The sequence below is a fragment of the Morone saxatilis genome, unplaced genomic scaffold (assembly GCF_004916995.1).
Source record: "Morone saxatilis isolate NCDOM2014 unplaced genomic scaffold, NCSU_SB_2.0 Contig5, whole genome shotgun sequence".
Lineage (NCBI taxonomy): Eukaryota > Metazoa > Chordata > Actinopteri > Moronidae > Morone > Morone saxatilis.
Genome location: NW_023340095.1, coordinates 14,557,249 through 14,583,831, shown reverse-complemented (window position 1 = coordinate 14,583,831; position 26,583 = coordinate 14,557,249). Strand labels below are relative to the sequence as shown.

Sequence of the window (26,583 nt, the reverse complement as noted above, 5' to 3'; positions counted from 1 at the left end):
GAGAGAGAGAGAGAGAGGGTGTTTAACTCCCCCAGGCAGCACAGCTGAGTGTAGGAGGGGCCATCTCCTCAGCCTGGGTGTGAGTCCACTGCTTTCAGACAGGCAGAGCAGTCTGAGAAGGGAGGGTGTTAAGCACGAGTCTGTGAGCAAAAACTTCTCAAACTTTTTCCAGCGCCAGGATTTTTCTCCATCGGATATGCTGGCAGTCCAGTTCTCTTTGGGATCTAGCTCGGAGATATCTTACCACAGCTGTTGACAATGCAAGGAAGGGCTAGTAAAGCTCCAAAGAAGGAGTTGGTCATTGAGAGTCCGCAGCAGTACAAGAGCTTGGCTGCAGCTGAGGCTGAGGTAGACACGGTGCCACAGGTGGTGGTAAGTCAATCAAGGACTTCATATAAAGACATATACTTTTTGGTTTAGATCTCTGTCGGCTTGTCAAAGCTTTACTGACCTAAAAGTACATCTTACAGTGTGCAGTGCTGTAAAGTTTAACCACAGCCATAAAGCCCCAAAGCAGGTGTCATGTGAGTGTCTGTGCTAGTTCACTTTTGCCATCTCTTTCATTGCACACAACATTGCCAGCTCGCATTTAAAATTTGCAACGCTAGCACCAGCAAAGAGGAATGTTGAACTTTACCAGCTCTTAACTACCTGGAGGGAAGCAGTCTGCAGTTTCCTCTAGTTTATTCTTAAAGATCATGGCTTGTAAAACATTTTATTTGGCTCAAAAGTCAACCGTGATGACAGCGATAATTTCCTGCCCCGCAATGAAGGTGTCCAGTGGTTCGGATCTCTACAGAGCCATCTGAACAGTCAGTAGCAAAAGATTGAATGTATCAGTTAGTAGAGAGGCACTACACAGCACCATTGTTCATTGCTGTGAGAGGGTGCAGTGATGGGAGGAGTGGGTGCTGCAGCTTAACAGCTGCTAGATCACTGTGGAGAGGGAGTGGAGGAGAGGCTTCATAAGTTTCTGTTTTATGCTCTTTATAGGGATGACTGTCTGCTTGTTGACTTAATTATACAGATGTGCAACATGGCATATTTTAGAAATACTAGAAATATGTGAAATAGAGATAGAAGTGCAATATGTTCCGTCTATAAGACATAACATATTATATTATAACTTAACAAGTTATTTCCAAGGACTAACAGTAATATATAAAGTTGGGACTAGGACCATTGACCATGGTCAGCACTGTGGGTTGAGGGAATGACAGAGCTCTTGCTTATTATGTATGTTCATTTTCTTACTCAGTGCTGAGTGTACTGTGTGGTTGACCACCTTCAGCCACTGACAAAGCAATGTGGAAGAGGCCAGAAGGGTTTGGAGGACAACAATAGTCAGCAACAACAGTGGGGTTAGGAATCCATCACTGGTGAGAAGATAAGGGGGTCAAATATTTTAGCAGATACTTTTAAATATCAGAATCCCATTTTAAACACAGGTTTTGAGTGCAGTAACGTCCTGTATTTGGGTCTTTCCCTAAGTGATGCTGAACATCCCGAGGCTGTTCATTGTAAACTGCTTTCACTTCTTCTCACTAACTCCCTCTCACTTTCAGAGCCTGTTTGTTAAATCCCCTGGTTTATTTACTTCTGTGTCATTGTCAGTGGGTTTGTTTTCCTGGACATTGGTGCATAATGACAATGCAGCTGTGTGTACCCAGAGTTCTTAAGGTTTCACCGTCTGGTACGGGCTATCTGGTCTGTGTATAGAGATGTAGAGATTTTAGGCTTTTTAGGTTGCTTCAAGCGAGACACAGACACATACCTGCATACACCATATCTCTCCGACCTCTTTAATTCTCTCCTGACTTACCCGCCCCGCCTGCCGAAATCTCTCTATCAATCTCTCTACTTTTTCCTCTCTCATGGTAGAGAAAACAGTTTGTTGAAGTGTGTCTGCTTTTCATTGTATCCACATTTGTGTTATGTTCAGATAAACTTGTGAAAAAACGGTCGACTGATAATGTCACAACCTGCTTTAGCTGGCAGACTTGGTGGCACCATCTCTGGCCTGCTATCCCCTCCTTGTCCTTGAAACTAATTCAAGGTCCTGCCCCCCTCTGTCCTCAGCTCTGTTATTAACAAGGTTGCTAGCAACATGTATTTAAGCACGTCTATATCCATGACTCTCCCTCTGAGATCATGCTAGTATTATCAGTCCCAGATGTAGAGGCAACATGTGAGCTGCGCTGTCGCTCAGCCCTGGAGTCTGGCGATGTGTCACTGTTCATTTTGCGCTTTGCCGTTTCTCTGGCTGTTAGATTTATCCTCCCGTCTCATCAGTTACAAGTGTTGACAGCTTACTCTCAATCTAATGGCTGCTGTATCTTTGCAGTGAATAAGCTCTCTCCAGCCTCAGCCACTGAAGTTTAGTGGGTCGATACTTCAACATTATGGAGACACTATGACTTGATGCACCATAAATCCTTAATCACCTTTTGATGCTCGTGAGAGTCAGCTACAAAACAACATAGCAAGCTCAAATTGACTTCTGATATGGGATTTCTGTCCAGTACACTAAAAGTAAAAGAGGATATTGGTTTGTTTGTTTTATGCTGTACCTAGGATAATTGTGTTATATGAAGTTGTTATTATTGTAGTTGAGTGTAATTGTTTCCTTGTTTCCTCGACAGACATGTCAGGGATCAGCATCAGGACCTTCCCACGGCGGAGGCGGATGCTTTTTCTGTGGGCAGATGGAGGCCTGATAGACGTATTGCAGTGTATCTAACAGATAGCATGTGTTGGTAAAGCCCAATGTGATAGACAGCACTGCTAGATCAATCAAACTCAGTGTGGAGGCCTGTATATGAACAACACCCTCTCTGCTCCTGTGCACAGTTATATGCGTCATTTGATGGATTTGACCTGGAAACTGTTTTCTTGGTGCTGGTAATGATAATAGTATACAATATTTAACATTTGCAGAGATAAAATACTTCCTTAGTGTGCACGCCACTGTTATTGCACAGTGTAGTGCATTTCATTTTCAATGTAAATAGTCTAGTGTTAGTCTCTGTTATCACTCTAATTAAAAGGATAATCATTAATAGCTAAATCTAATCTTAGACCCTCTTTCTGTGAATTTTACCTGATGAAGCTCTGAGGACCGAAACTGTTCATAAGGGAGTAGTGCTTATAATATTACCCGGTCAGTTATAAAAACTTAACCAACCATGAAGCGCAACATTCCCAGTTCACGTTGAAATCTATTACCCATCTTTCTCCTTCCTTATTTCCTTTCATCTCTCGACTGGATCTAGCTAATAAAAAAATTTGGGGAAAAAAACTAAAAACTGTGTGTTGGCATGCATGTCATGCCTTTTAGTATTATAGTTATCAGTATTTGTGAACTTACATCAAATGTCCCATTAACAGCGTGCTTCGTCTGTGTTCTCCAGGTGAAACCGAAGGTGATTGAGCCACTGGACTATGAAAATGTGCTGGTGCAGAGGAAGACACAGATCCTCAGCGATGTCCTCCGAGACATGCTGCAGTTCCCCATGGAGGACTTCGAGGTGAGTTTGGGCAGAAAAGCCTAAATCTGGCTCTGGGTATTATAGCTGGACTATAGGAGTAAGGTTTTAAACTATGGAAGTGATGTAAATTAAGTGGTGGTATTTACCTTAGGGAGTGGTTATAACACTGCCAGAGCTAGAGCTTTGATTTCCAGTGGGGCTACTCATGTGAAAGCTGGTGAAAGTGAGGCACTTTAGGTGAAAAATATCCACTAAGTAATGCGTCTTAATGGTAGACTGAGAAATGTCACAGCTTGTACTTATACTGTATGCCAGTAAAAGGTGCTACATACCCACACAAGGTCACACCGCTTATTGTTGTCTGTCCAACATCATTATTTACCCACCCACTTGCGTGTTTTCTTTGTTGTGTTTGTTTGGCTTTTGCAGTCTTTTCCTTTGGTCCTGGCGTGGCCAGCGTTGTGAGCACAGGGTGGGGTCATTCACAGAGGATTTCTTTTTGTTTACATCCGTCCATGCTGTAGCGAGAGGGGTCAGGGGCCATCTGTTTAATTGGCTCATTTTGTCTCCAATGTTGTGACAGAGCAAGTGTTATCTACAGCCTCATTGTACAGGACGTACTCTCCCTCACACTTTCCCCCGATGAGGACGGAAAATCTAAAATGGAAATCTGGCCCAGTGCTTGTATTTCAGGAAATGAGACTTCTTTGAAAGATGTGTCCTTACCAACAGCAGCAATGAGATGTACAGTATATCCTCCAATCTGACCCTGCCACTCTGTCTCACGGCCCAGTGGAAATTTTATAGAGTCTGGGCTTTTATTGTCATAGCTCTCCTTTCAGTGAGAGCAGTCTTTGTTTCACTAACCATGATGACTTTAACATATTTTGTCAGAATGCCTACACTGCAGAATAAGACAAATAAAAAGTGATTTTGATGATTTATATACTGTTACAAATGTTGTGTAAAGTTACTATTTATTGTTTTATGTGAATGCAGCATGGATGCATTTTTTGCTTCCTCTCAAGCCTCTCTCCCACCTGCCCTTTAACTTGTAAATCTGGAGAAATTCTCCATGTCATAGTCATATGGGTAAAGTGAAATCTTCCACCACAGCTCTAGTGGGAGTGAAATCCTCAGATAGTGTACAAGAGATGTTGTAACATTTCCACACAAGTTTTCTTTTCGGAAAGTCAGAAAGAAATGTGAGAAAGGGCTTCACGTAAAGAATAGAACAATTGGATGGGGTTAAGGTGCCAACCATGAACATCAACATCCCCACCTTTGTCGTTCCCCTTCTCATTTCCTGTCATCTCTTTGTCATCCATTCTAAAATAAAGGAAAAAAATCCCCCCAAAAATTCCAATAGCACCATTATACGTAGGACAGCGACCAAACAGCAACACACTATATGATAATGTTATCTTGTGAGTTGCTAGCTTTAAAACAAAGCTTTCTTTATATGATATAACTTAAAAGCACCAGATGGGTACACTTTTCAAATCAGTCTTTAAAATCAACCTTTTAAATACCAACATATAATAACATATTTTGACATAAATATAACTTTGAGATGCATCTGAGCATTATTTGACCCGCAGTATATGGGTTGGTGTTGACATGTGAATCAATCCTTCTCTGTAAAAGTGATGTTTGTGTGAAGTGTAAATGACTAAAACCACTATCTGACCCAGATCACTAAACCAGGCCATGTTTCTGGTTAAATGTGTAATGGGGACTAACTGTCAGTGTAGTTAGAGTGAAGAACCTTTGAATTATTCCCAGTTACGGTACGGTACAAACTCTCCTTAATGAATATGGCCGTGTGGAATAGGGTAAAAGTGAAAAGTATGTGAATCCAGGGGTTGTTACAGTTTACAAAGACCCAGCAGCTGGGTGCTCAATGACAGCGGGGCAGCCTTGACTTTGTCTTCTCTTGTATCATGCTCCTTCAGCCTGCTGCTGTGAACATAGCATACCAGCTTTACACACAAACAGTGCGTTGTCAGGGCCTGACAGGTGATTCTGACTGAGAAAAAACACCACCACAGGCACAGTGATTGAACCTAACATCTGTTTCAACCTCCCCACACTCTTGTTCAAGCAAGGTTTTAATCAGCTTCTGTGTCAGAGCCCTGTCAGTGTTTGGTGCTTTTAGTGAAAGGAGGTACAGCCAGTGTGTATTGATACAGAAACATCAATATGAATAGAGACAGTCCTAAGTATACAGTGCTAGTTGGTGATAAATCAAGGCGAAAACAGGCACAAAGAGCTCCTCTGTCTGTGTTGTTATTTTTGTATTTATCCTGGCTGTTCCTCAGTAATAGAAACCACTATCAGGTCTCTACCTTTATCTTATCCCCACTGGCACATCTAAAGTCATGTGTTGGTACTGGTCTTTTGTGAGCCAGTGTTTATATCATCTCCATCTGGTTTTGATCTGGAAGCTGTTGGCACAAGGCAGTCCCGTGTAGGTCTCTCTATGCTCTCTCTGCAAGGTTTCTGGAGACATTTTTTGAGGATTACCAAGAAGGGGCCCCTCCTTCCCTCTTCTCCTCAATTTAGGTCTAGACCCATCCCCCCCGTAAAGCCTGAGATGAGGCTGAGGATGTTTCCATATTTTTGTTATTGTTAACAAATACGATAAAAACGCTAAAACCGACTTGTTAATTTGGCTCTCAATTCTTACTGACTTCTGTACCCTGCTTGTGGCACTCACCCCCAGTATTCATTTGTTCCTACGGGCAAATATATATATATATATATAGAAGTGGATCACATATAATTTCCTTTTTATCAGCCGGGTGGCTCAGTGGCATGGCTAATTCCACAGACATTCCTGTCCCCAGGGAGATAATTGTATCAGGTAAGAAGTTGGACTCAAACTAAACTACAGTGTCCAGCAATGTTTTGGCTCATTTATGTGTTTACTCATTTTTAAACAACAATGGAAGTCGACGGCACAGATGAATAAGATATATCATGGCTGGCAATACTTGTAGGAGAAATTAATTGTTTGTTGGTTTTAGTCTTTTCATGGGATTTAAAAAATATACGGCATTAACCTTTAATTTAGGAAATATGACACTGGTGCTGACGTGGTAATATCTAGAAGCACACTTGGTTCAGGTTAGGTTGAGGAAGGAGAATGATTTCATAAATAAAATGTTGATGGAGTGCAGCTATATCCCAGTGCTAATTTTGGCCTTATTTCACCAGAAAATCACATAGTTCTCCCTGGTGACTTGTAGTCCAATTAAATGCTTCCTGTTGCCCACTTCCTGGCTCCCTCTTACCTCCATGCCTGTTTATTTCTGCTGCTTGGATTGCGAAGATTGTCATCTCCCCTGCAGGAAACCTGGCTAGCAGAGAGGAAGGGGAGACTTCACGTTCACAAATACGAGCTCAGTGGAATTTGTCATAGTTGACATAGCAGCGCCCAGTCAAATGTAAGGTCATTTGGAGGAACAGTGAGGCAAAAGAGAAAGATGGTAGTTTAGCAACTTAGCCTAAATGTCATTTCAGGTGTAAGAAAGACACAACTACAATGACAATGATCATTTTATAAAATATTGTTTTGGTTTTTCATTTCTCAAACCAGCCACTTTTAAACTTTCTTTAAATCATTTTTTATAAAGTATATACTAATAAAAACGCCATATACTACAGGGTAACTACTATTTTCCCTATCGATTAATCTGTCTGTTATTTTGATATTGTCTGTCTATTTTTTAGACAATTAATTATTTGGACTGTAAAGTGTTATAAGTATAATTGTATAGGGCCAATGGTGAAACAGTCCAAAGTCCAAAAGTATTTAATTTATAATGGTATAAACAAAGAAAAGCAGTGACAGCTCCCCTTTTAGAAGCTGAAACGAGAGAATGTTCGGTGTACTTTTGCTTGAAAATAAGACTTAAACGATTCAAAATAATTCATTATTAATTTTCTGATGATCAACTATTGATTCATCTACTAACTGTTTCAGCCTTAGTGTTAGACTACCATAATTACAGTAAAGTGGTGTGTTAAGATGACAAAATATTACCCCAATAATATAATGTACAATGTCCTTGGGTAGATTTTATTTGCATAACATGATAAAAGAAGCTAAACCTTTGAAAAAAATCATTATTTAACTTGATGTTTTCCAGGTATCATTGGATTGAATTGGATACTGTAATATTTTGGGGTTTATAAACACATTTGGCTGATTCATTCTATTTAAAAAAAAACCTGACTAATGCTTTTTTCAGTAAATACAAACATTGTGGTCAAATAGTTTAATTTGATTCAGTCTGCAGTAAATTGGACTGTAAACTAATGACATGGACAATATTTTTGCTCAAAGCACTTTTCATTAGAATAAAATGTGCTGGGAAAAGATAAAAGAGGTTTTGTCTGCATCCCTCACATCACAGAAAACACAGAGCACACATAGATGATAAGCATTTGACTTGCACAAAGCCCAAATTCACTGCTTTCCTTGTAACTCAGTCAGCTGAACGGTTATCACTTAATGGTTGTATTCATATTTCACTCTTGCTCGCAGGGATTATGTGTGGTCAAATGCACTTTATTTTAAAATTTCAGAATTAATCCTTGTGCCAAGACCTGATGGTGATGTACACAGCAGGATTTTACCCAAAGAAAGTTTAAATAGAGCTCCAGCTTTCACACTGCTGCTAGAAAAAACTCTAAAACTGACCTACTGATTGTCTATGAAAGTATAAGATATGCTGCTCTCTTGAAATATGTCATCACACCATCTCCTTCACAGCTAACAAGTCCCATTGTAGAAGTTTTAATGAATGTAATAATTTGGATATATTATTGTTGTGTGAGGTTTATAGGTTTTGAGTGAAATCTCTCAATAACTATTAGACAGATTGCGATGCAATTTGATACAGGCATTCAAATATCCCTCAGGATCTACAGTAATAACTTTGGTTATATTCTCACTTTTCATCTTGTGCCATCATCAGGTGAAACTTTTAAACTGTCCAATACTTTGATTTAAGACATGGACCTTTTATTAGAGTTGGGTACTATACAGAAAGATGAATCTTTGCGTTGTGGCTTGAGAAATGTTAAAGATAACTGATCATAAATTCATAATGATAAATTTCATAAGAGTCATAATTGATCTTGTTTGCAGTTTTAAACACCATGAGTGACCACTGGGCAAGATATGGTATATAATAGTTTTTGTGGCGGTGCCGTATCCAGGTCTTATTAGTTATTACACATCCATTCCCTTGAGCTTCAGCTGTACTTTCTGTTTAGTACTGAGAGGCAAATGTTAGCATGCAAACACGCTAAACAAAGACGGTGATGGTAGACATTACCCCTGCTAAACATCAGCTTGTTAGCATTGTCATTTTGAGCATGTTAGCATGCTGACACTAGCATTATCTCAAAGCACCGCTGTGTGCAAGTACAGCCTTACAGAGCCTCCATCACGGCTGTTGACACTCAGTCTTTTAGAAATATGATTTGAGGTTAGAGGCAGAGCCTTGATTATTGTTCCGCTGTGAAACTGCTGTTTGGCTACAGCGCACAATGAACCTGTTGGTCAATAGTGAAAGACATGAACGGAGCATTAGAGGCTCTGGGATGCTGGCTACTCAGAGTGCATCTGTACAACGGTGGCAGAGAGCCAGACTCAGGGTGTGTCTGTGGGTTCTGGAGCATCCTGCCTCCCTCACATACTGCCCCTTTGAACCCTCAGAAAGACATCAGTCCTCTCTCAAGCATAGAATAATATTTAACAGAACACCCACAAGCAATTGTGTCCAGCTGAGACCACAAACTGTATGACTGGGTGAAGGTGTCCAGCTTGAGCAATGTCTTTCACATTTTGTTTCAATTTCACTTTAACTATGTTGTCAAGTTTGTTCTGTTGCTTTGTTATTGCTTTGTTTTGCAGATTTCCACTTTGAGGCGGCAAGGGAGAACGCTCTACCCTACAGTGCCTGAAAATGCAGAGAGGGAGGCCCAGAGTCTATTTGTCCAAGAGGTAAGCTGATTTAAAAAAGCCCTGAATATATATTCTCTTAATCAACGCCTTAGTTTAAGCAATGGCGACCAATGTCAATCAAATCTGACCACACCCACACAGTTCTGATGAAGGGACATGGGTGTTCAATATGGCAGACTTTGTACCCTCTGTAGATAAAACTGTAGATAAACCTCTGTCTCATTGTCAGGTAACAAATACACAACAATTCCTATTTATACTACAGGTGATTATAAACTAATGAAAACATATGAATAATATATCCCATTTCTGCAAATAGATCCTCCTAAATGTTACACACTGGACCTTAAGCTTCCCTTCAAGCACCATAACTGATTACACAAATATAGACAGTTTATTTGATTGCAGAACATGAACAAACCTGTTGATAGTCGTCTGGTACAAGAGGTTAGGAAAGTATATGACGTGAATGTAAACCACACAGACACATCGATGCAAAATAGTGACACTAATGTGAGTCATTACCAATTTGCGACCTAATATTAGGAGCAATGTACGCAGCACATCAGGAAGTAGCCTGTAGAAACTTTTGTGTAAGTGGTATCTGTTCTCATTACAGATCATTACTGGAGACAGATGGACAATTTGTTCTGTATTTCCTCAATAATATTTATTTATGCCAGGGGATGTAGGAATGATAAAGTGCAATTAATTTCCACAAGTTTATCAAAGTTCTGGTTATTTTCCGTCAGGGTTGGTTTATGGTGCTGTCTGTTGGTGCTGAGTCTTGAATATATCTGTTATCAAAACCCACACTGAAGTTTGTAAAGTGAGTTTGTTTAGTAATTTAATTGCGGTGGGAATGAAAAAATATTTTCCAGTTGGTGCTGATAAAATTGTGAATTATGGCAACAAGAGGGGGAATGTGTCTTCCGCTAACCATCACAGTGGTTTACCATCCGGCCCATGCACACTGCTCTTACTGTGTGTTTTGAGCCACAGACCAACTGGCTGCCGACAGTTCACCTTCCAGGTCAAAGGTCAGTGTTTAGGGAGCCTTGTCTGAAGTCATAAAGAAACTAAAACTCCCGGTCAAGTGCTGCGTGACATCACCAGGACAGCTGTGTGGATCAACCCAGCAGGAGCCCCTCTGTTTCCGATTGCTTTCCTGATCAGGTTGCATTTCGTCTCCCCAACGGAGCAGTTCTTGTAAACGGCATGTATTACTGTAGAAAAGATCAGTGAGCTACTCCTATCACTGACTCTAACAATGAACAGATGTCTCCTTTCCAAGCAAAGGGAGATAGAGATACACTCCCTCCCAGTTTGTACTGGTGTGGGTAGTTAGACTGAGGTGGACTCACCATACACTCTCTTTTCACTGCCTAAAGGCTTTAATTGTTGCTCAAAACAACCCTTGTGTTGTAAATGTGCTTTATTGGGATTATTGGGATATTTTGTCCATCAGAAAAATACTACTTTCTTTCACAGTATCTCATCTTATAGATTTTCTGTTCGATGGGCTATCTGATACAATTTCAGGATTATCACACTGTCTCAGAATGGAGAACCTATTTTACACATCAAAATCTGTTTAAAGGTCTCGGGGAGTCATACTGCATATGTGAAAAAAGTTAAAAAGCCTTCTGTGGCTCCAGAGGGAGCTGTGCGAAGTTTTATAATTTTTTCAGGCCCAGCTGAGACTGGGGATGTGGAGTTGACAGAAGTGGGCTTACGAGACCGCTCCCCATCTGTGCTCGACACTATATTAGCCGCTGCTGCTCCACATAACGCACCCGAATCTCTGACTGAACTGTCTGGGGTCAAGTAGCATTGTGGGTAATGTAGGCACCAGATTTACCAGACAAGGAAGTAAAATGCATGGGGGAAAAAAGACAATAGTTCCATTCAGGTCAAACAGTCAGAGTGCTGCTATTGTGCAAGGCTCTTCTACACTTAATGGAACAGGTCCCTAATTAGTATCACTGGTAACACCTGTGTTTACCCTAATGTTTCATGTCAGAATGGCTGCTGTGAAAAAGGTATATATCTCTGATTATATTGATTGTGAGTGCATCGCTAACTCTTTTGAAGGTGTCAGTATGCTTCAGCCCCAGTGGCAGTCAGATAGTTGAAGAGCGTCTGAAGCCTCCCCCCACAATGTTCCGACATTGAAAATGTGGAAGCTGCTTCTGATCAATTCTGTGACTTTTCCAAACAAAACACTTTTTCACACGCCACAACTGTCACTGTTCCTTTTTTAAGTGTACAACCGTGTGCAAAAGAGTGAAAGCCTTCCAGGAAAGGTTGTATTAACCATTATCCCCATATTTAAATTTTGCATCTGGTTTCTCTAAATGACTGCAAGATTTTGGTCCCAACTCCAAGTTTGGCCATTGTGAACATCTTTAAACATTCTTTCAGGTATTACTGGACAACACATCTTACAAACCAGTTTGTTTGAAGCATATTGACACCTTAACGCAGCTAAAGTATTCTTGCATTGTGTATTTTATAGCATTGACACACTGTACAGTATCTAACAGTGGTCTGTGATTTGTTTCCATTGTCTTCTCAGTGCATTAAGACCTACAAGTCTGACTGGCATGTCGTCAACTACAAGTACGAGGACTATTCTGGGGACTTTCGACAGCTTCCAAAGTGAGTCTATAGTTAAAACACCTCAACACAACTGTACACTGTATTCACAGAGATAATGCGGTAGTGTGCCAAGACATTCTCATGATGGGCAAGTAAGAACAGCTACTGCATATAATATATGGATGCCAGAGATTTTAAACTAATAGAGACAGTCACACATAGTCTTTTCAGGTCACCTAGACAAACTGTCACCTTTTTGTTTCCTGCTTTTGAGAAAATGTTGTTGTGACTTAATTATAAGGAAACACAGCGCACAAATAATTCTTATTTCCACGCAGCAAAAGAGTGTTTCCTTTTTACGATGCACTGGTTAATTCCCGACTGCAGTCAGTGTGGAAACCACCCTCATTGTCCAGAGATTGTGTCATCAGCTCCAGCCTCTTCCCTGAAGAATATATATTTTACTGCCAATATGTTAGAATATGAGTTGACAATGACCTTTTGACTTTGACACTATCACAGCTGCCAAATGTTTTGTCACTCTGCTGAATCTGGGGAAGTTAAAACAATACACCGTGACGTGGATTGCCTGTTAAAAGCCTCACACTGTTTTCAGTTGAAGTGATTCTTACCTTTGGCACGTTTTTAGTTTCCAGCAGGCAGTATACACCTTAACGTCTCCATGAACAGTCAAGTGCCTCCTTTTAACACTCCTGGAATTTCCATTTGCCATGATGTTGCCTTTTTCTAACCTTCTCTCTGGAGACAGCAGCATTTTTAAAAAATGACAAAAACATGACGGAAAAATCACATAATGTCAGTCACACCACTTCAGACCACATGTGCTTGAAGGTTTTTTGTAGTCAAAACTGAAATGAAAGCAAATAAGCAAATCTCAGTCTGACATTGATATCCTGAACAGCCAGTGCTGTTAAACGTAAGGTGCTCAAATTTCAATCACTAGCAGTAAAATGTACATAAACATCCTAAGTAAATGTGTTCATTGAGAAGAGTGCCCGTTTCGTTAAATTAAGATAACATTATCTAATCTTGTACGTTTAACATTTAAAATATAATTCATTTGCAAAGTAACTATGAGCAAAATCTATCAGATAAATGTGTTTGAGAAAAAGATATCTCATTTTAAACACTTAAGGACCTGAGTGCAGTGCGTTCCCTTGACTTGTAGTAATCTGTTGAAGTTTGTGATGATGTTAAGTGTTGTTTTCTAACCTTGTTAATACACACTATGGATGCCTTTTTAATGAGAATTGATTACTTTACAGCAAAGTGTCCAGGCCAGATAAACTGGCTGTCCATGTATTTGAAGTGGATGAGGATGTTGACAAAGACGAGGTAAGTCTATATCTTACTTTTTTACCAGTCAATAACAATGCCAACCATACATTTACATTCATATATATGTATACATACTACATATAATTGCAATGTTAATAATGAGTGTTCATCCTGTTTTTAGGCTGCATTATTACTCAGGATTATTTACTTTATTAGATACCCGGACCAGAAAAGACGTGTCTAATTCCAGTCATCAGTTTTGCCTTTCCTGGTTTCATTATAGTTGTTAAAGTGATAAAAGGCATTTTTGTGTCAAATAGCTGAATTTAATGGAAAGAATTAAGTGTAATTAGAGTTAAAGACTTTTGCTGGCGCACCATGTCTCAAAACAGCCTTTTTCTTTACACAAAGATTTTCAAGCAACATTTGGATCTTTTCATCCTTGTCTAATTCATATGTGACAGAGTGGGTGTGTGTTTTTTGCAGATTAAATGAGTATTTGTTGTCTTTGGAATGGCTCGTAGGAGTGCACAACATGGAAAGACACTCAGATTTGATGGGAGTCTTCAAAGGCGATACAAAGCTGAGGCTGAAATGTTATCTAACATGCTATAAGGTCACGCTGCCTCACAAGATGTATGAAGATACTGACCTTCTCTCTTCACTTGATATGTCCAACTGCGCCTCCTATAGGCAACAATATTTGAAATACATGGTCTCTTGTGTCTTTTTTTCCCCTTTAACTGTGTGTTAGTTAATGCAGCTGTAATTGAGGGAAGTACATTCTTCAGAGTGTGAAGCTGTGCCAGGTCGTCACAGGTCAGGGTCTGTCCTGCTCATCCTCACAGTCAACCTCTGACAAGACATCAGCAACAACTGATTAAGATCCAAATCACCCTTCATTCAACTCGTGCCTCTCCCTCTGGCCTCCAACTCCTCACCACTGCAAGATTTTTTTAAACACAGCAGATGAAAGAACAGGATTTGTTTTCTTTCTCTAAAATCCCCAGAATAAATCATTCATTTTTTTATGATTGTGTGTTCTGGATCACGTCAAACATTGCTGGCGTGATCTGGTTCATCTTCTTTGTCTGACTGTAGTTTAGTAACGTAACTCTTCAGATGCCCTGACAAAAGTTTTGTGGAGCAAATCGGAGTTTAGAGCAAATGAACCCGGTAATTTGTCTGCCTCTCAGGGAACTGTTGAATGTTGTCTAGACATTGACGAGGAAAAATAGGTACTGAACCTTTCCAGATGCTTTTCAGATCACTCCACAAGGCACATTGAAAATATTATAATTCCTGCCAGCACTTTTAAAAGCCCCTTTTGCTTTATTAGACTGAGAGAAGAAGAAGTGGTGCTGGACCAGGATGGAGACATCTTGAAAGACCATTCACTCTTTGCATTGTGTGAAATTAGTCAGGGGTGCAGTTCCTCCTGTAGTCTTTCAGTCGGGATAGTGTAACTGTAAATGACACGTCTCCTGGCTGATCTAAACCAGGACAGGGCTGTCGAGTTTGTCCCTGTGTCTTCTTTCTTCGTTGCTCGCCTAATTGGTTTATTTTTACAGACCGTGATAGCCGGTGGCTCAAGTAGCTTGGTGTTTGGTTGTATGTGAAGGACGTGATCTCATGCTTTCATTTACCTTATAAGTGTGAGACGATCGGGTCCATGTGTCATGGATCCTGCTCTGAAGATGGAGATATTTATTTTGTTTAACAGTCACAGTTTGTTTAATGTTCCTCTGCTGCTTGTTTGGACTGAGACAGACCTACAGGTTGCTGGGCTCTGTGTCATCTCCAACCTCAACATCAAAGGTTTTCTGCACAGTGAGGCAAGGCTTTGGCAGGGTCTGTTAGAAAGCACTGGTGATATGATGATACACTGAAAATTATTTATGTTGAGTCTTCCTTGAAGTAAAATTTGCCAGTGGTTTTAATATATAGGTGTGTTTTATCTGCATTACTGTTTATTTTGACAATTATTTAAAGTATGGAGTAATTTCCCCCATTTCTAACTATTGCAGCTTGTTTCAAAATAAAGTAAATGTGATAATAATTTCGCTCCTTTGGTACATTTGTGAATTATAGTATATGGAAAGAGTTGATGAGATTCTTTCCCTTGCACTGTGTGCGCAGTATCAGTGTGTATTAAATTGTCTGATGTCTGTGTGTCCTGCAGGATACGGCCTCCCTAGGATCCCAGAAGGGAGGGATTTCCAAGCATGGCTGGCTGTATAAAGGCAACATGAACAGTGCCATCAGCGTCACCATGAGGGTGAGACAGTGGTGATACATGTAGAACTGAAAAGATTAATTGATTATTTGATCAGCATAAATAACAACTGTTGACTGAATCAGCAAATATTTTCTGGTTCCAGAGTCTCAAATGACAAGATTTGCTGATTTTCTTGGTCAACAAAATACCTTTGGTTTTTGGATTGTTAGTCGGACGAATTAATCAATTTCCTTGGCTGTCGAAACTTTTATCAATTATCTGTCATTTTATAGAGAAGACAATTCATTGATTAATGGATAAAATAATTGATTAATCTATAATTAAATAACCATTGTTTGCAGCCCTAGTTACATTACTTTACAAATTACTAAAGCTGCAGTGTATTGTATGTATATCATGTACCTGTTACACAGTAAAGTTAGATTCAGATATGTTAGTGCCATTGTGCTTTCGCAGTGAAAGTTTTTCCTCTAAGGTCTCCCCCCTCAAGTCATTTTATCCATCACAATATTTTCCTTAAGTCAACTCAAATCACTTTTGTTTGTTTATGGGCAATAATCACATATTTGCTTCAAAGGGCTTTACAATCCATACTGCATATTCTATGTTCTTACTATATCCATCCAAAGTAAGGAAGGTTTAGGTTTGTACCGGGTTTTAGTTATTGCCTTTTTAGAAGCAGGCTACTTTTTACTCTTAACCTTATCTTATACTGTATAAAAGTAAAATGCACATGGCCAAAACATTGCATTTTGTTTTACAATAATTCAGAGTTTAATACAATTTCCTTTTTTTGTTTCAGTCTTTCAAGAGGAGGTATTTCCATCTAACCCAGCTCGGGGATGGCTCTTATAATCTGAACTTCTACAAGGATGAGAAGATCTCCAAAGAGCCCAAAGGAACTATTTTCTTGGACTCCTGTATGGGTGTGGTTCAGGTACGCTCTAAAATATTCCAGTCATCTCTGTCTCGAAGACAGTGATTGTTAAGCTGCGATGACCCTGGATGACACATTAACCTGCTTTGCCAAACGGGAAATCCCTGCTGGCACAGTGGTAGCACAGGGTGTGGCCTGGTTCCTCGTAGAAATTAAAACACCTTAAACTGAAAATACGACCATGCAGTAGCAACTTCCGCTTCCCAGTTCTGTTCTCTATAAGTGTATTTTCCATAACAGGAAATATAGCTATAACAGGGAAAGTTTCAATACAAATTTCACTGATGGACTGCTGCTGGAAAGTATCTGTGAGACCCTCTCTTGTTCGTTTCCCTGAAACCTGAGCTCTCTCCTCCCCAAGGTCATGCTTTAATGCTGACTCTCAGCTGGTGAAACGAGGTGAATGCTGAGGTCTCACTTCTGTGCACTTTCCATCAGCTTCACAATCAATGCCACATGCAAACATCTGAACGTAGGCCAAGACTCACTGGGTGCATTTTCCTCTGTCTATCATCTCAGTAGATGGAAAGAACCTGATTTTACTGATGTGGCAGCTGGCATTAATCAGATATTTATTGGTGAATGAGATGGAGTCTCAGAGACTGTCTTATTGTAATAGGGGGAGAGGGGTATTTGTGGTGTCTGTGCCGTCCCCCGAGTTCCCCGAACCTCCACACCACCCAGTTTTCAACCGCAGACCTTCACTCTGTTACATTCCTGAGGATGAATGCATCTCCTGGTTCAGTCCAGTCTGGCAAGAAACATACGAAGATTGCATTGCACTGTTTTATGTGCCATAATGTAAAATTTCTTATGCCACAAAATACGTAAAGTTTACGTTCTTCTATATTTTATATCACAAACAATTACTCATTATAAAAGGATGAATAATGTGTATATATATATATATATATATATATATTACAAGAAAACAAGGTGGATATATATCCTAGTAATTAAATGTAAGGGACACTGATTTAGGACCATTTGTGTTCACAAAGGGGTACATGCTATTGTACACATACTACAGACCAACATAGACGTACAGTGCATACAAGATCTGGATTGATGCTGTGATGAAAGAAGATGGAGGAATATTGAGCCGCCTAGACTTTAACTGCCAACATCTAATAAATATCACAACAGGACTGTGACCGATAATGGATTTTATGTAGACGCATACATACTCAGAAACTTTTGATGCACATTACTCAAATTTATTCTCAGATGAACTGGGACTGAAACATGCACTGGGCAGTCCCACAGCCAAAAAACAAACCTCAGTTCTCTGTTGGACACACTACATAAAGACAATACAGCTTCCAACATTTTTTTCTGCACTGACATTTATTGTCATTTAGATTTTATATATCTACAACAAACCCATTGAACTTTTAACGATTACCTCACACACGTTGCAGTAACAGGCAGATCTCTTTGTTTGAAGCTATTATAAAGTCCATACCAGTGTCATGCCCCATTCTACTAGTTTTAAGTGAAAATACATTAAATTAAGGAGAAATATGTTCTAATTTAGTTGCTTATACGCTGATTACTATACAGATCCTAACAGTAAATCATTCTGTTGGTGATTATCCCATTACTAATAGGCACTATAGCAGTTCAGTAGCATTGCACAACCCCTTGTTTACCATATATAGTTGAGCAGTTTTCTGCTCTGTTGAAGTAACAAAGATCATGTGATTTAAGCTCAACCAGCAGAAACCGCTCTCTAAGAGTGGAACTGCAGATGTTTAACTCTGCAGCTGTAATGGCATGTAGAGTGACATCATACTAAGCCTCAAGCTGCTCCTGCGCTTTGTTAAGATGCCAACATACGCTCCAACACACTAAGAATTTGCCACATGTTAATTAAGAGAATGGCAGTAGGTTAACAAGGAGCAAAAGGGCTCAGAAATGTAAACTGATTAATATGGTCTGAGGTTTAATTTTATTTTCTACGGATTCACTGTTGTACGAATACTAACAATATTATGAAATATTTTTTAATATTAAAAAAAAAAATCATCTTGACTCATTTCCCCTGAGGGTGTATGCAGTTTTATTGTCTAGAAAATTGATACATGTCCTCCTACCTATCAGATGATTAAGTCTGTTTATCAAGACTCCAGTTTTATTTCCACTCACCATGTTTACTGAGCCAGCCTGCAGATAATGAGTCTCCCTCCCAATCACTCCCACTCTGCTGTTTCAACATTGCAGGCAAGCTACAGTGATAACCGGAGCAAAACAATCCACCGACTGCTTACAATAATGAGATGACTCCCCTATCCCCCATTAAAGAAATACTGCTTGAATACTTCGTTAAAATGTTTAAGCAACAGACCCTGGCAGAGTCGCTGTTTCATGGCCAAACTGCAGCTGAATCAGTGGTATTAGGTCCTGAATGGGCTGTAATGGAGAAACGCCGAAGCACAAATGGGACAGTGACATCATGGCTGTTTGGAGGTCATAGTTCGGCTCGACAGATCCAGCTCCTTTTCTGTTGACTTCACCCAGCAGCTCCATCACACTTTAGTCTCTGCCGTGGTCCTGGCAGAGCTAGAGGCTTTGTTATACAGATGGAAGTACTCTGTCCCTCCCTAACTCACATTGTTCCTTTGCTTTCTATGGCAGTTAAATTAAATTTAGCTTCCCATCTCTTTCCAAAACAGTGACTCACGCTTAGATTTTTGCTTAATAGTGTCATTTTAAGCCCAGGATATTGTGATAGAATATTTGCTTTGCATACACATTCATGTTTTTGTAGGCCCAATCAGCATAATGCAAGGAAGGTAGAGTTAAAGTGAAGTGAAGGTCTGATTTAGATCATAAAACTAAGAATCTGCTACCTTCTGGTGAGCTGGCAGATGTTAAATGTTAGCTTTGGATAGTGAGATGAAACATTCCTTCAGCCCTGCCATGTCCACAGTTGAGTATTTGATTTTTAAATGTGAAAAACTAAACTTAGTCAATCAATCATATAATATGAGATACCAACACATAAGTCTTTGTTCTGATTTGTTGTTCTGCATTTTTAGTATATTTCTTATCTTCCAAGTTTATATAATTATTTTTTTTGTCTCCCCCTCTTCTTTCTTCTTCCTCTTATCTCATCTCCCCCTGTGTTGTGGCGGCAGAACAACAAGGTTCGGCGGTTTGCTTTCGAGCTGAAGATGCAGGATAAGAGCACCTACCTGCTGGCTTCAGACAGTGAAGGAGAGATGGAGGACTGGATCAACACACTCAACAAGATCTTGCACAGCAGCTTCGAGATTGCCATGCAGGAGAAGAGGAATGGAGACATTCATGATGGTGTGTATTTTTCCAGCACCTGAAGGAACACAAATATGAAATGGAATATTATTTCATGCTAGTCTTGTCAAAATATTATCCAACTTCATGATGAGAAGTGATTTATGTTTTTCACAGGCTTCTTGAATTTGAATATTTTCTGGTTTCCTTAGTTTTCTGATTATAAACTGAATATCTCTGGAGTTTCAGACTATTGGTCGGACAAGACAGTAAAACAAGATGTTTAATGACACTTTGGCTTTAGAAATTGCCACTATCATCGGACATTTTATAGACAATTAATAGTCATTAGTATAATCGATAATGAAAGTAATCATGTATTATAACTAAAATGTTATAAACCTTAATTAAAGCAGTTGATTATAGAAGCTACAGTGGTGATATTTTGTAAACTAAGATGAAAAATGCACTCAGTTATTATATCGAAAATAATAATAATCCACCATACCATCCAGTAAATCCTCTCATCACTATCAGTTTATTTACTCTGGGATACTGTGTGTACCTGAGGATGTTTAAAGGAGCATTCACACCCACATCCACTCACCACTTCTTCCTGGGCCTGTAGTCTGTGGCGATGTGATACCAGACCACCCAGGCTTTTAATACTCACCTCCTGTCTCATAGGAGGCTTAGCCATGGAGGAAAGAGGCTAAATGCCTCTGCACAAAACGCTCCACTAATCTTCCCTAACTCCTCAGGTTTTATTAATCACGCTGTGCATGAGAAAAAAAAACGTTCTGCTTGAGGAGATCTCTGAGCTTTCTTAAAATATGCCATTGAGACCTGTAGTATCTCCATCTCAATCCTGGCTGATTTCTGTACAGTTGAATTACTGTTTACTAAACTTTCACATGTCAGTAAGCGATTAAGGCGGTTTTACAACACAAGGGGGTTTTGTTTATGCTCTGGCCCTCATCCAATGATTTCTTGCATTTTCCTCTAGATGATGATCTTGGAAAGTCAGACAGTTCCTCTGGCAGCATGGACAGCTTTCAGGTAGGTCCTACTTTCTCAGCTGGGTGCTCACACATTTGGTACATCCTCACATGAAGTTGCAGCATTAAATCTCTGATCCTTGTTGAAGTTGTAAGAAAGGAAGAGGGCCTCTTTTGCCACAAACATGTGGTTTGAATTTAGATTTAAGAGTTACTGGTTACACACCTAATTTCTTAGTCATTCGTTTGTTTTTGTAGATCAGATCTGACATTAAACACAGATCGCTTGTCATGTGATCCATGACAACTCCACTCTTCCATTCAGAGTATTTTTTGGGCTTCATCCAAAAATGTTTTCACCTGCGTCAAGAGTTTTGAACATTTTTGAGGATAGAAACATCTGCGTTTTTTAAATGATTTACTGACTGATAACTTGCAGACTGCAGAAGCTTTTGTCTTTTCTTCCCTAAATGGATATTTAGTGTTTCAGAAGAAAGCTCTTCATGCTGCTACAGCGCTGAGTGGTATGCAGTAGTAAAGCTATCTGTGCACGGAAACTGATGGTAACAGTTAACTGGGAAACAGCTTGACAGGTTATAGTGTGCTGCACTGAAATGTATGCTGGTACCACCTGACTCTTACCACTGAGCCTGTCTGCCCAGCGTGATAAGCCTGTAAAAATATGAAGCCTTATTTCCAGATGGGTGCAAATGATGAAAAAAGAAAATGTTCTAATGTTAAAACCTACTGACTGGAAATCTCTCAGTCGATGCTTCTGCTGTGTCAGACAGCCGAGGTTTCAATCGATTTAGGAAATGCCTTTCTTCCCCTCAGAGTTCAAGAGATATAGAGTCCAGAATGAGGAGCGAGACCAGATTGAAGCTGTTCACCCTGGACCCTGACACGCAGGTAATTAAATGTAAAACACATTTAAGTTCACTTATTTCCATGTAGTAATAAGATCCAACCTAACACCACCTAATGAAATGTAATACCTTCCATTGTGCTGTCTTTAGAAACTAGATTTCTCAGGAATAGAGCCGGATGTCAAGCAGTTTGAGGAGAAGTTTGGCAAGCGTCTTCTGGTGAACTGCAATGACCTCTCGTTTAATCTGCAAAGCTGTGTGGCCGAGAACGAGGAAGGGCCGACAACAAACGTAAGACTGGCCACAATAGTTCCTAAATAACAGAAATATCACCATCCGGCCGACTAAAGAGGGATAAGATGGTTTGTGCGAGCGGCCGGATGGACACCCCTCTTTATTTGAGCCGCTGAAGGACTCCTGTTGGCATAGCAACCAGGCTACAGGCTCAGTAATGGCGAACAATCTGTATAATGGAGTCTGATGTCCTGCTGTCCATCCTAACAGAATCTGTCTGTTAAAGACTCAGCATGCTCTGTCTCTTCAGAAACACGGACATGACACACACACACACAAACACACATACAGAGCAGATACTTTGAAGCGCGTTCAACCAGCTCCCTCCGCTGAAATATTAATGAAATAGCTGCTAGCTATACATTAGATAGGGGTCACTAATCCAACTTTTTCCCTACTGTGAAACACAGGGAATCTGCCAATATCAAGTACCAATACAATACCAGTGCTCTGTAATGTCTGCAAATGATTGTGATCGTTTTTATGTAAAGTAACATGATGTCAGATCCAGGTTGTCTGATGCATCCCAAACATTAGATACTACATACATACTGTATGATGTAATGTAAGTAGTGGTATATATTTTTATAGTTTAAAATGTCCTTATTTTTGTGTTGAAACTATATAACGCTGTGCACATTGTCTGTAGTGTTAAGTGTTTAGTTTGGCGTGTGATACTTTGCAACTAAGACAGTTTAGTGATAGTTTTATACATATATCTGTACGATGTGGTTCTGCAGACTGATTTCTACTCTTGTCCTTCTCCAGGTAGAGCCATTTTATGTCACCCTGTCACTGTTCGACATCCAGAACGGCAGGAAGATCTCCTCTGACTTCCACGTGGATTTAAACCACCCATCTGTAAGGGGCATGGTGCCCAATAATACCAGTCAGTATATGAACGGTGGAGGAGACACCCACCCTGAGGGCCAACGGTTGGTCCATGGGGTGCCAGAGGCAAACATGCAGTATCCAAGACAGGTAGGTCACATAAAAAAAAATTAATAATTTAAACCAACTCAAAAGAATTTCATGGCAATCATTCACTCAAAAATTGTTGAGAGATTTCAGTCTGGACCAAAGACAGTGCCAACTCTAGCATGCTGTTAGCAAGGCTCAAAAACATCACACTTGCTCAACACTTGTTTTTGCTTAATATTCAGATCTATTCACATGTAAAATACATATTTAACACTGCTAAACTTCCAACATTTTCATTGTCTCCACAGGGAGTGTTCTCTGTAACATGCCCGCACCCAGATATCTTCCTGGTGGCTCGCATAGAGAAGGTGCTTCAGGGGGGAATCAACCACTGTGCCGAGCCGTACATGAAGAGTTCAGATTCCACCAAGGTACTGACCCACCCACGAACTTTCATCACCGTCCTCCTCGGGACGCAGCATGTTCCCCCAGACTCAGCAGTTTCCACAAGATTATTCCACATTATACACAGATAATCATCCTTGTTTTTAAGTGCTGACCAGTTGCACAGACTCTCAACAGAAGCATTGACTTTGGCTGTACAAATGTGGTTGTGCCCCCTGTGGTGGGCAGTAATGCGACTCAGGCGAGACATGTGAAATCTGTTTTGTGTGCGTATGTGCACACAACACGGAAATCTGTGTGTTATTTTTAAGTGTGTGTTTGTGTGTGTGTGTGTGCGCGCGAGGAGGGTATGTTATCAAAACTTATCTGTGTATATCTGTGTTGAGACTGGAAGCATGCTGAATATGTTACAGTGCTGCAGGGCTGAGAACTGAAGTGATGAGGCTGAAACCACATTGTGTTCCTGTCTTCCACTAGGTGGCACAGAAGGTCCTGAAAAATGCCAAGCTGGCATGTAGCCGGTTAGGCCAGTACAGGATGCCTTTTGCCTGGGCAGCAAGGTACTTCATCTCTTCATTTTTTAACTGTACTGTATGTTCTATTTACAGGTTTTTCTTTCAGTTTTCACCAAAAGATTCTGTGTAGTTGACACCCAGTCCACAGCCCGCACAGACACACACATCGACAGTATATGGTGCAGTCTTTCAGGAAGGACACAACAGTGATTTAAATACAGAACCTAAATCACATATTATAATTACATATAACATAAACATGTAATATGAAGGTACTCATACTTTGGGGTTCTATTCAATATGATTATCTCAGTTGTTAAACATTTTACTAATCAGTTAATCTTTTATGTCATTTATTGAGCAAGCCCATGGCCTTTAGCTGGTTCTACATTCTCAAATGAGATTTGCTGCTTTCACCATTTTATATCAGTGTATTAAATATTTTTCCCAAGAAATATGTACCTGACCCTTCTTTTCTTTCTTGCAGGACTTTGTTCAAAGATGCTTCAGGGACGCTTGACAAAAGTGCCCGTTTCTCAGCTCTTTACAGACAGGACAGCAACAAGCTCTCCAACGATGATATGCTCAAGCTGCTGGCTGATTTCAGAAAGTTAGTATTATAACTTGAGTACTCTTGCAGATGTTCTGGAAAGGGAAATATGGAAAATATGTTCCTATAGGTTGTACTTTGGAAAATGCTGGTCAGTTTTGAAAATAAGATGTTTGCTCACATCTGTGAATGTAGTGTGCGTATATATACCATTTGTCTCTGATCATTCTAGTCTTTGGTAGCTGACAGCAAAGGCTTAACTGGAGTTTATTTTCCTTTCCTCAGGCCAGAGAAGATGGCCAAGCTGCCTGTAATCCTAGGAAACCTCGATGTTACCATTGACAATGTAGCTCCTGACTTGACAAGTAAGGTCTCTAAATTTGCAGCCAACATGAGAGATGAAAGCTGCCTTAGAGCAGATCGGTCACGTTGTCTGCAGGCTGTTTATTTAGTTTCCCTCCCTCTTGCTTCTGTATATAGATTGTGTTACCTCATCCTACATTCCTGTGAAGCAGTTTGATGTCAGTGAGAAGACCAACATCTTCTTTGAAGTGGAGGAGTTTGTGCCGTATATAGCCAAATGTTCTCAGCCTTTCACCATCTACAACAATCACCTCTATGTCTACCCGAGGCACTTGAAGTACGACAACCAAAAGTCATTCACAAAGGTATCACAAGCTTTTGTTGTACGGTGTTAATTTGCATGTGAACTGACAGGAAGAGGAATTATGATGACTTTGTCCTCCATATGTGGCCTAAAAGTTTCCTGTAAACTTTTTCTCTCATAGTGTGACTAACTGGGTCAGTTTTGCTCGTTGTGTTTGTCCTCAGGCTAGAAACATAGCTGTCTGCATCGAGTTCAAGGACTCAGATGAGGAAGAGGCTGTTTCACTAAAGGTAAACTTAGCTGTGTCCTTGAAGTGTCTCCAAATCCCCAAAGAACAGCCCCCCAAATTCAGAGATATTATTTTGTATATAATTATCTTATTTTTTGTTTCATTTTAAATGTTTAGTTTCAGTTGGTTTCAATAGTGGGTTTGCATGTTTCAGTTTAGTTTTTATTGATTAAAAATGTTTAGTTTTAGTTTAGTTTTTATAAGTTTTATTTTTTTATTATTATATTGGCAGTATTTATCAGGGGCAAGATTAAGTTCAGAATATGTATCACAATACACATTGACTGTCATGTAGACAGTCTCAACATATGTACCATGCCTCTTCATGCTGTGTTGACAAAGTTGACCAAAAAGTCTTCTTTTTATTTTTATTTCAACAAATTTTTTTAACACCTAGTTTTTAGTTTACTTTAAGTTGTCTTAACTAACCTTGGTCCCTTCACAGGAACTAACCAATTATTGTTATCCTTCCATAGTGCATCTATGGCCGACCTGGAGGACCCTTGTTTACCAAAAATGCCTTTGCTGCAGTATTACATCACCAGCACAACCCCGAATTCTACGATGAGGTAAGAAACACTGCGCCAAATGTGTCCAGAATCAGTAATGAGTGCTATTCATACGTATAAGTCAATGCAATTAATGATGGCATGCTTATTTGTGCTCTTACTCTATAGTATAAGATTGAGCTGCCAACTCAGCTCCATGAAAAACATCATCTGCTCTTCACCTTCTACCATGTCAGCTGTGATAGCAACAGCAAGGCCAGCACCAAAAAGAGAGACCTGGTTGAGACTCAAGGTAACACACACTCCAACACCTGATCTCACAATAGCATCATTTTTAAAAATCTGTATGTGACGTTTACCTGTTTTCTTTCCTGGCTTGAAGCATCAGGCTCTCACCTTACTGTCTTTGCTTCTATCTCTTCTCTCAGTGGGTTACGCCTGGCTCCCCCTGCTGAAGGATGGCCGGGTGATTATGAATGAGAGCCAGGTCCCTGTGGCTGCCAACCTGCCTGCTGGTTACCTCAACTGTCAGGAGGGTGCCAGTAAGGTAGAGTGCATCCTCCAGTTGTTAAACAGTGATTGTTTTGCCTCATCTACTAATCGTTATTTCTTTAGTGCAAAGCTGTTTTATGTGCAGGCTATTACTGCTTGTAAATATGTTTTATACAACCATTTCTAAATTTCTTGCACATTTCAAAACTTCTTTCAAAATATATATATAAAATAAATATAAAATATATATATTTATATATATATATGTTCTTAATATATTATATGTTGTATGGATATATGTTGTATGTACATCTGGAGTTGTAACGAAAGTAATTTCC

General features: G+C 39.8%; 1 protein-coding gene across 10 annotated transcripts in view; it reads left to right on the top strand.

Annotated features, from left to right (window-relative positions):
- The window catches only part of LOC118338846 (dedicator of cytokinesis protein 9-like), an 80,065-nt gene that overhangs the window by 32,620 nt on the left and 20,862 nt on the right, over positions 1-26,583 (top strand). For 6 of the 10 annotated variants that reach the window (XM_035676252.1, XM_035676251.1, XM_035676261.1 and 3 more), the window contains exons 2-21: positions 3,411-3,527; positions 9,418-9,507; positions 12,047-12,129; positions 13,356-13,425; positions 15,551-15,646; positions 16,410-16,544; positions 19,685-19,859; positions 20,806-20,858; positions 21,632-21,706; positions 21,814-21,954; positions 22,726-22,938; positions 23,187-23,309; positions 23,761-23,843; positions 24,286-24,408; positions 24,634-24,713; positions 24,829-25,016; positions 25,180-25,245; positions 25,721-25,813; positions 25,922-26,045; positions 26,182-26,300. In XM_035676252.1, coding sequence (XP_035532145.1) covers positions 3,411-3,527; positions 9,418-9,507; positions 12,047-12,129; positions 13,356-13,425; positions 15,551-15,646; positions 16,410-16,544; positions 19,685-19,859; positions 20,806-20,858; positions 21,632-21,706; positions 21,814-21,954; positions 22,726-22,938; positions 23,187-23,309; positions 23,761-23,843; positions 24,286-24,408; positions 24,634-24,713; positions 24,829-25,016; positions 25,180-25,245; positions 25,721-25,813; positions 25,922-26,045; positions 26,182-26,300 — 2,247 coding nt within the window. Of the gene's footprint in view, positions 1-86; positions 373-3,410; positions 3,528-9,417; positions 9,508-12,046; positions 12,130-13,355; positions 13,426-15,550; positions 15,647-16,409; positions 16,545-19,684; positions 19,860-20,805; positions 20,859-21,631; positions 21,707-21,813; positions 21,955-22,725; positions 22,939-23,186; positions 23,310-23,760; positions 23,844-24,285; positions 24,409-24,633; positions 24,714-24,828; positions 25,017-25,179; positions 25,246-25,720; positions 25,814-25,921; positions 26,046-26,181; positions 26,301-26,583 lie in introns of those variants that run through there. The other 4 variants (XM_035676260.1, XM_035676256.1, XM_035676257.1 and 1 more) reach the window with 2 other exon arrangements.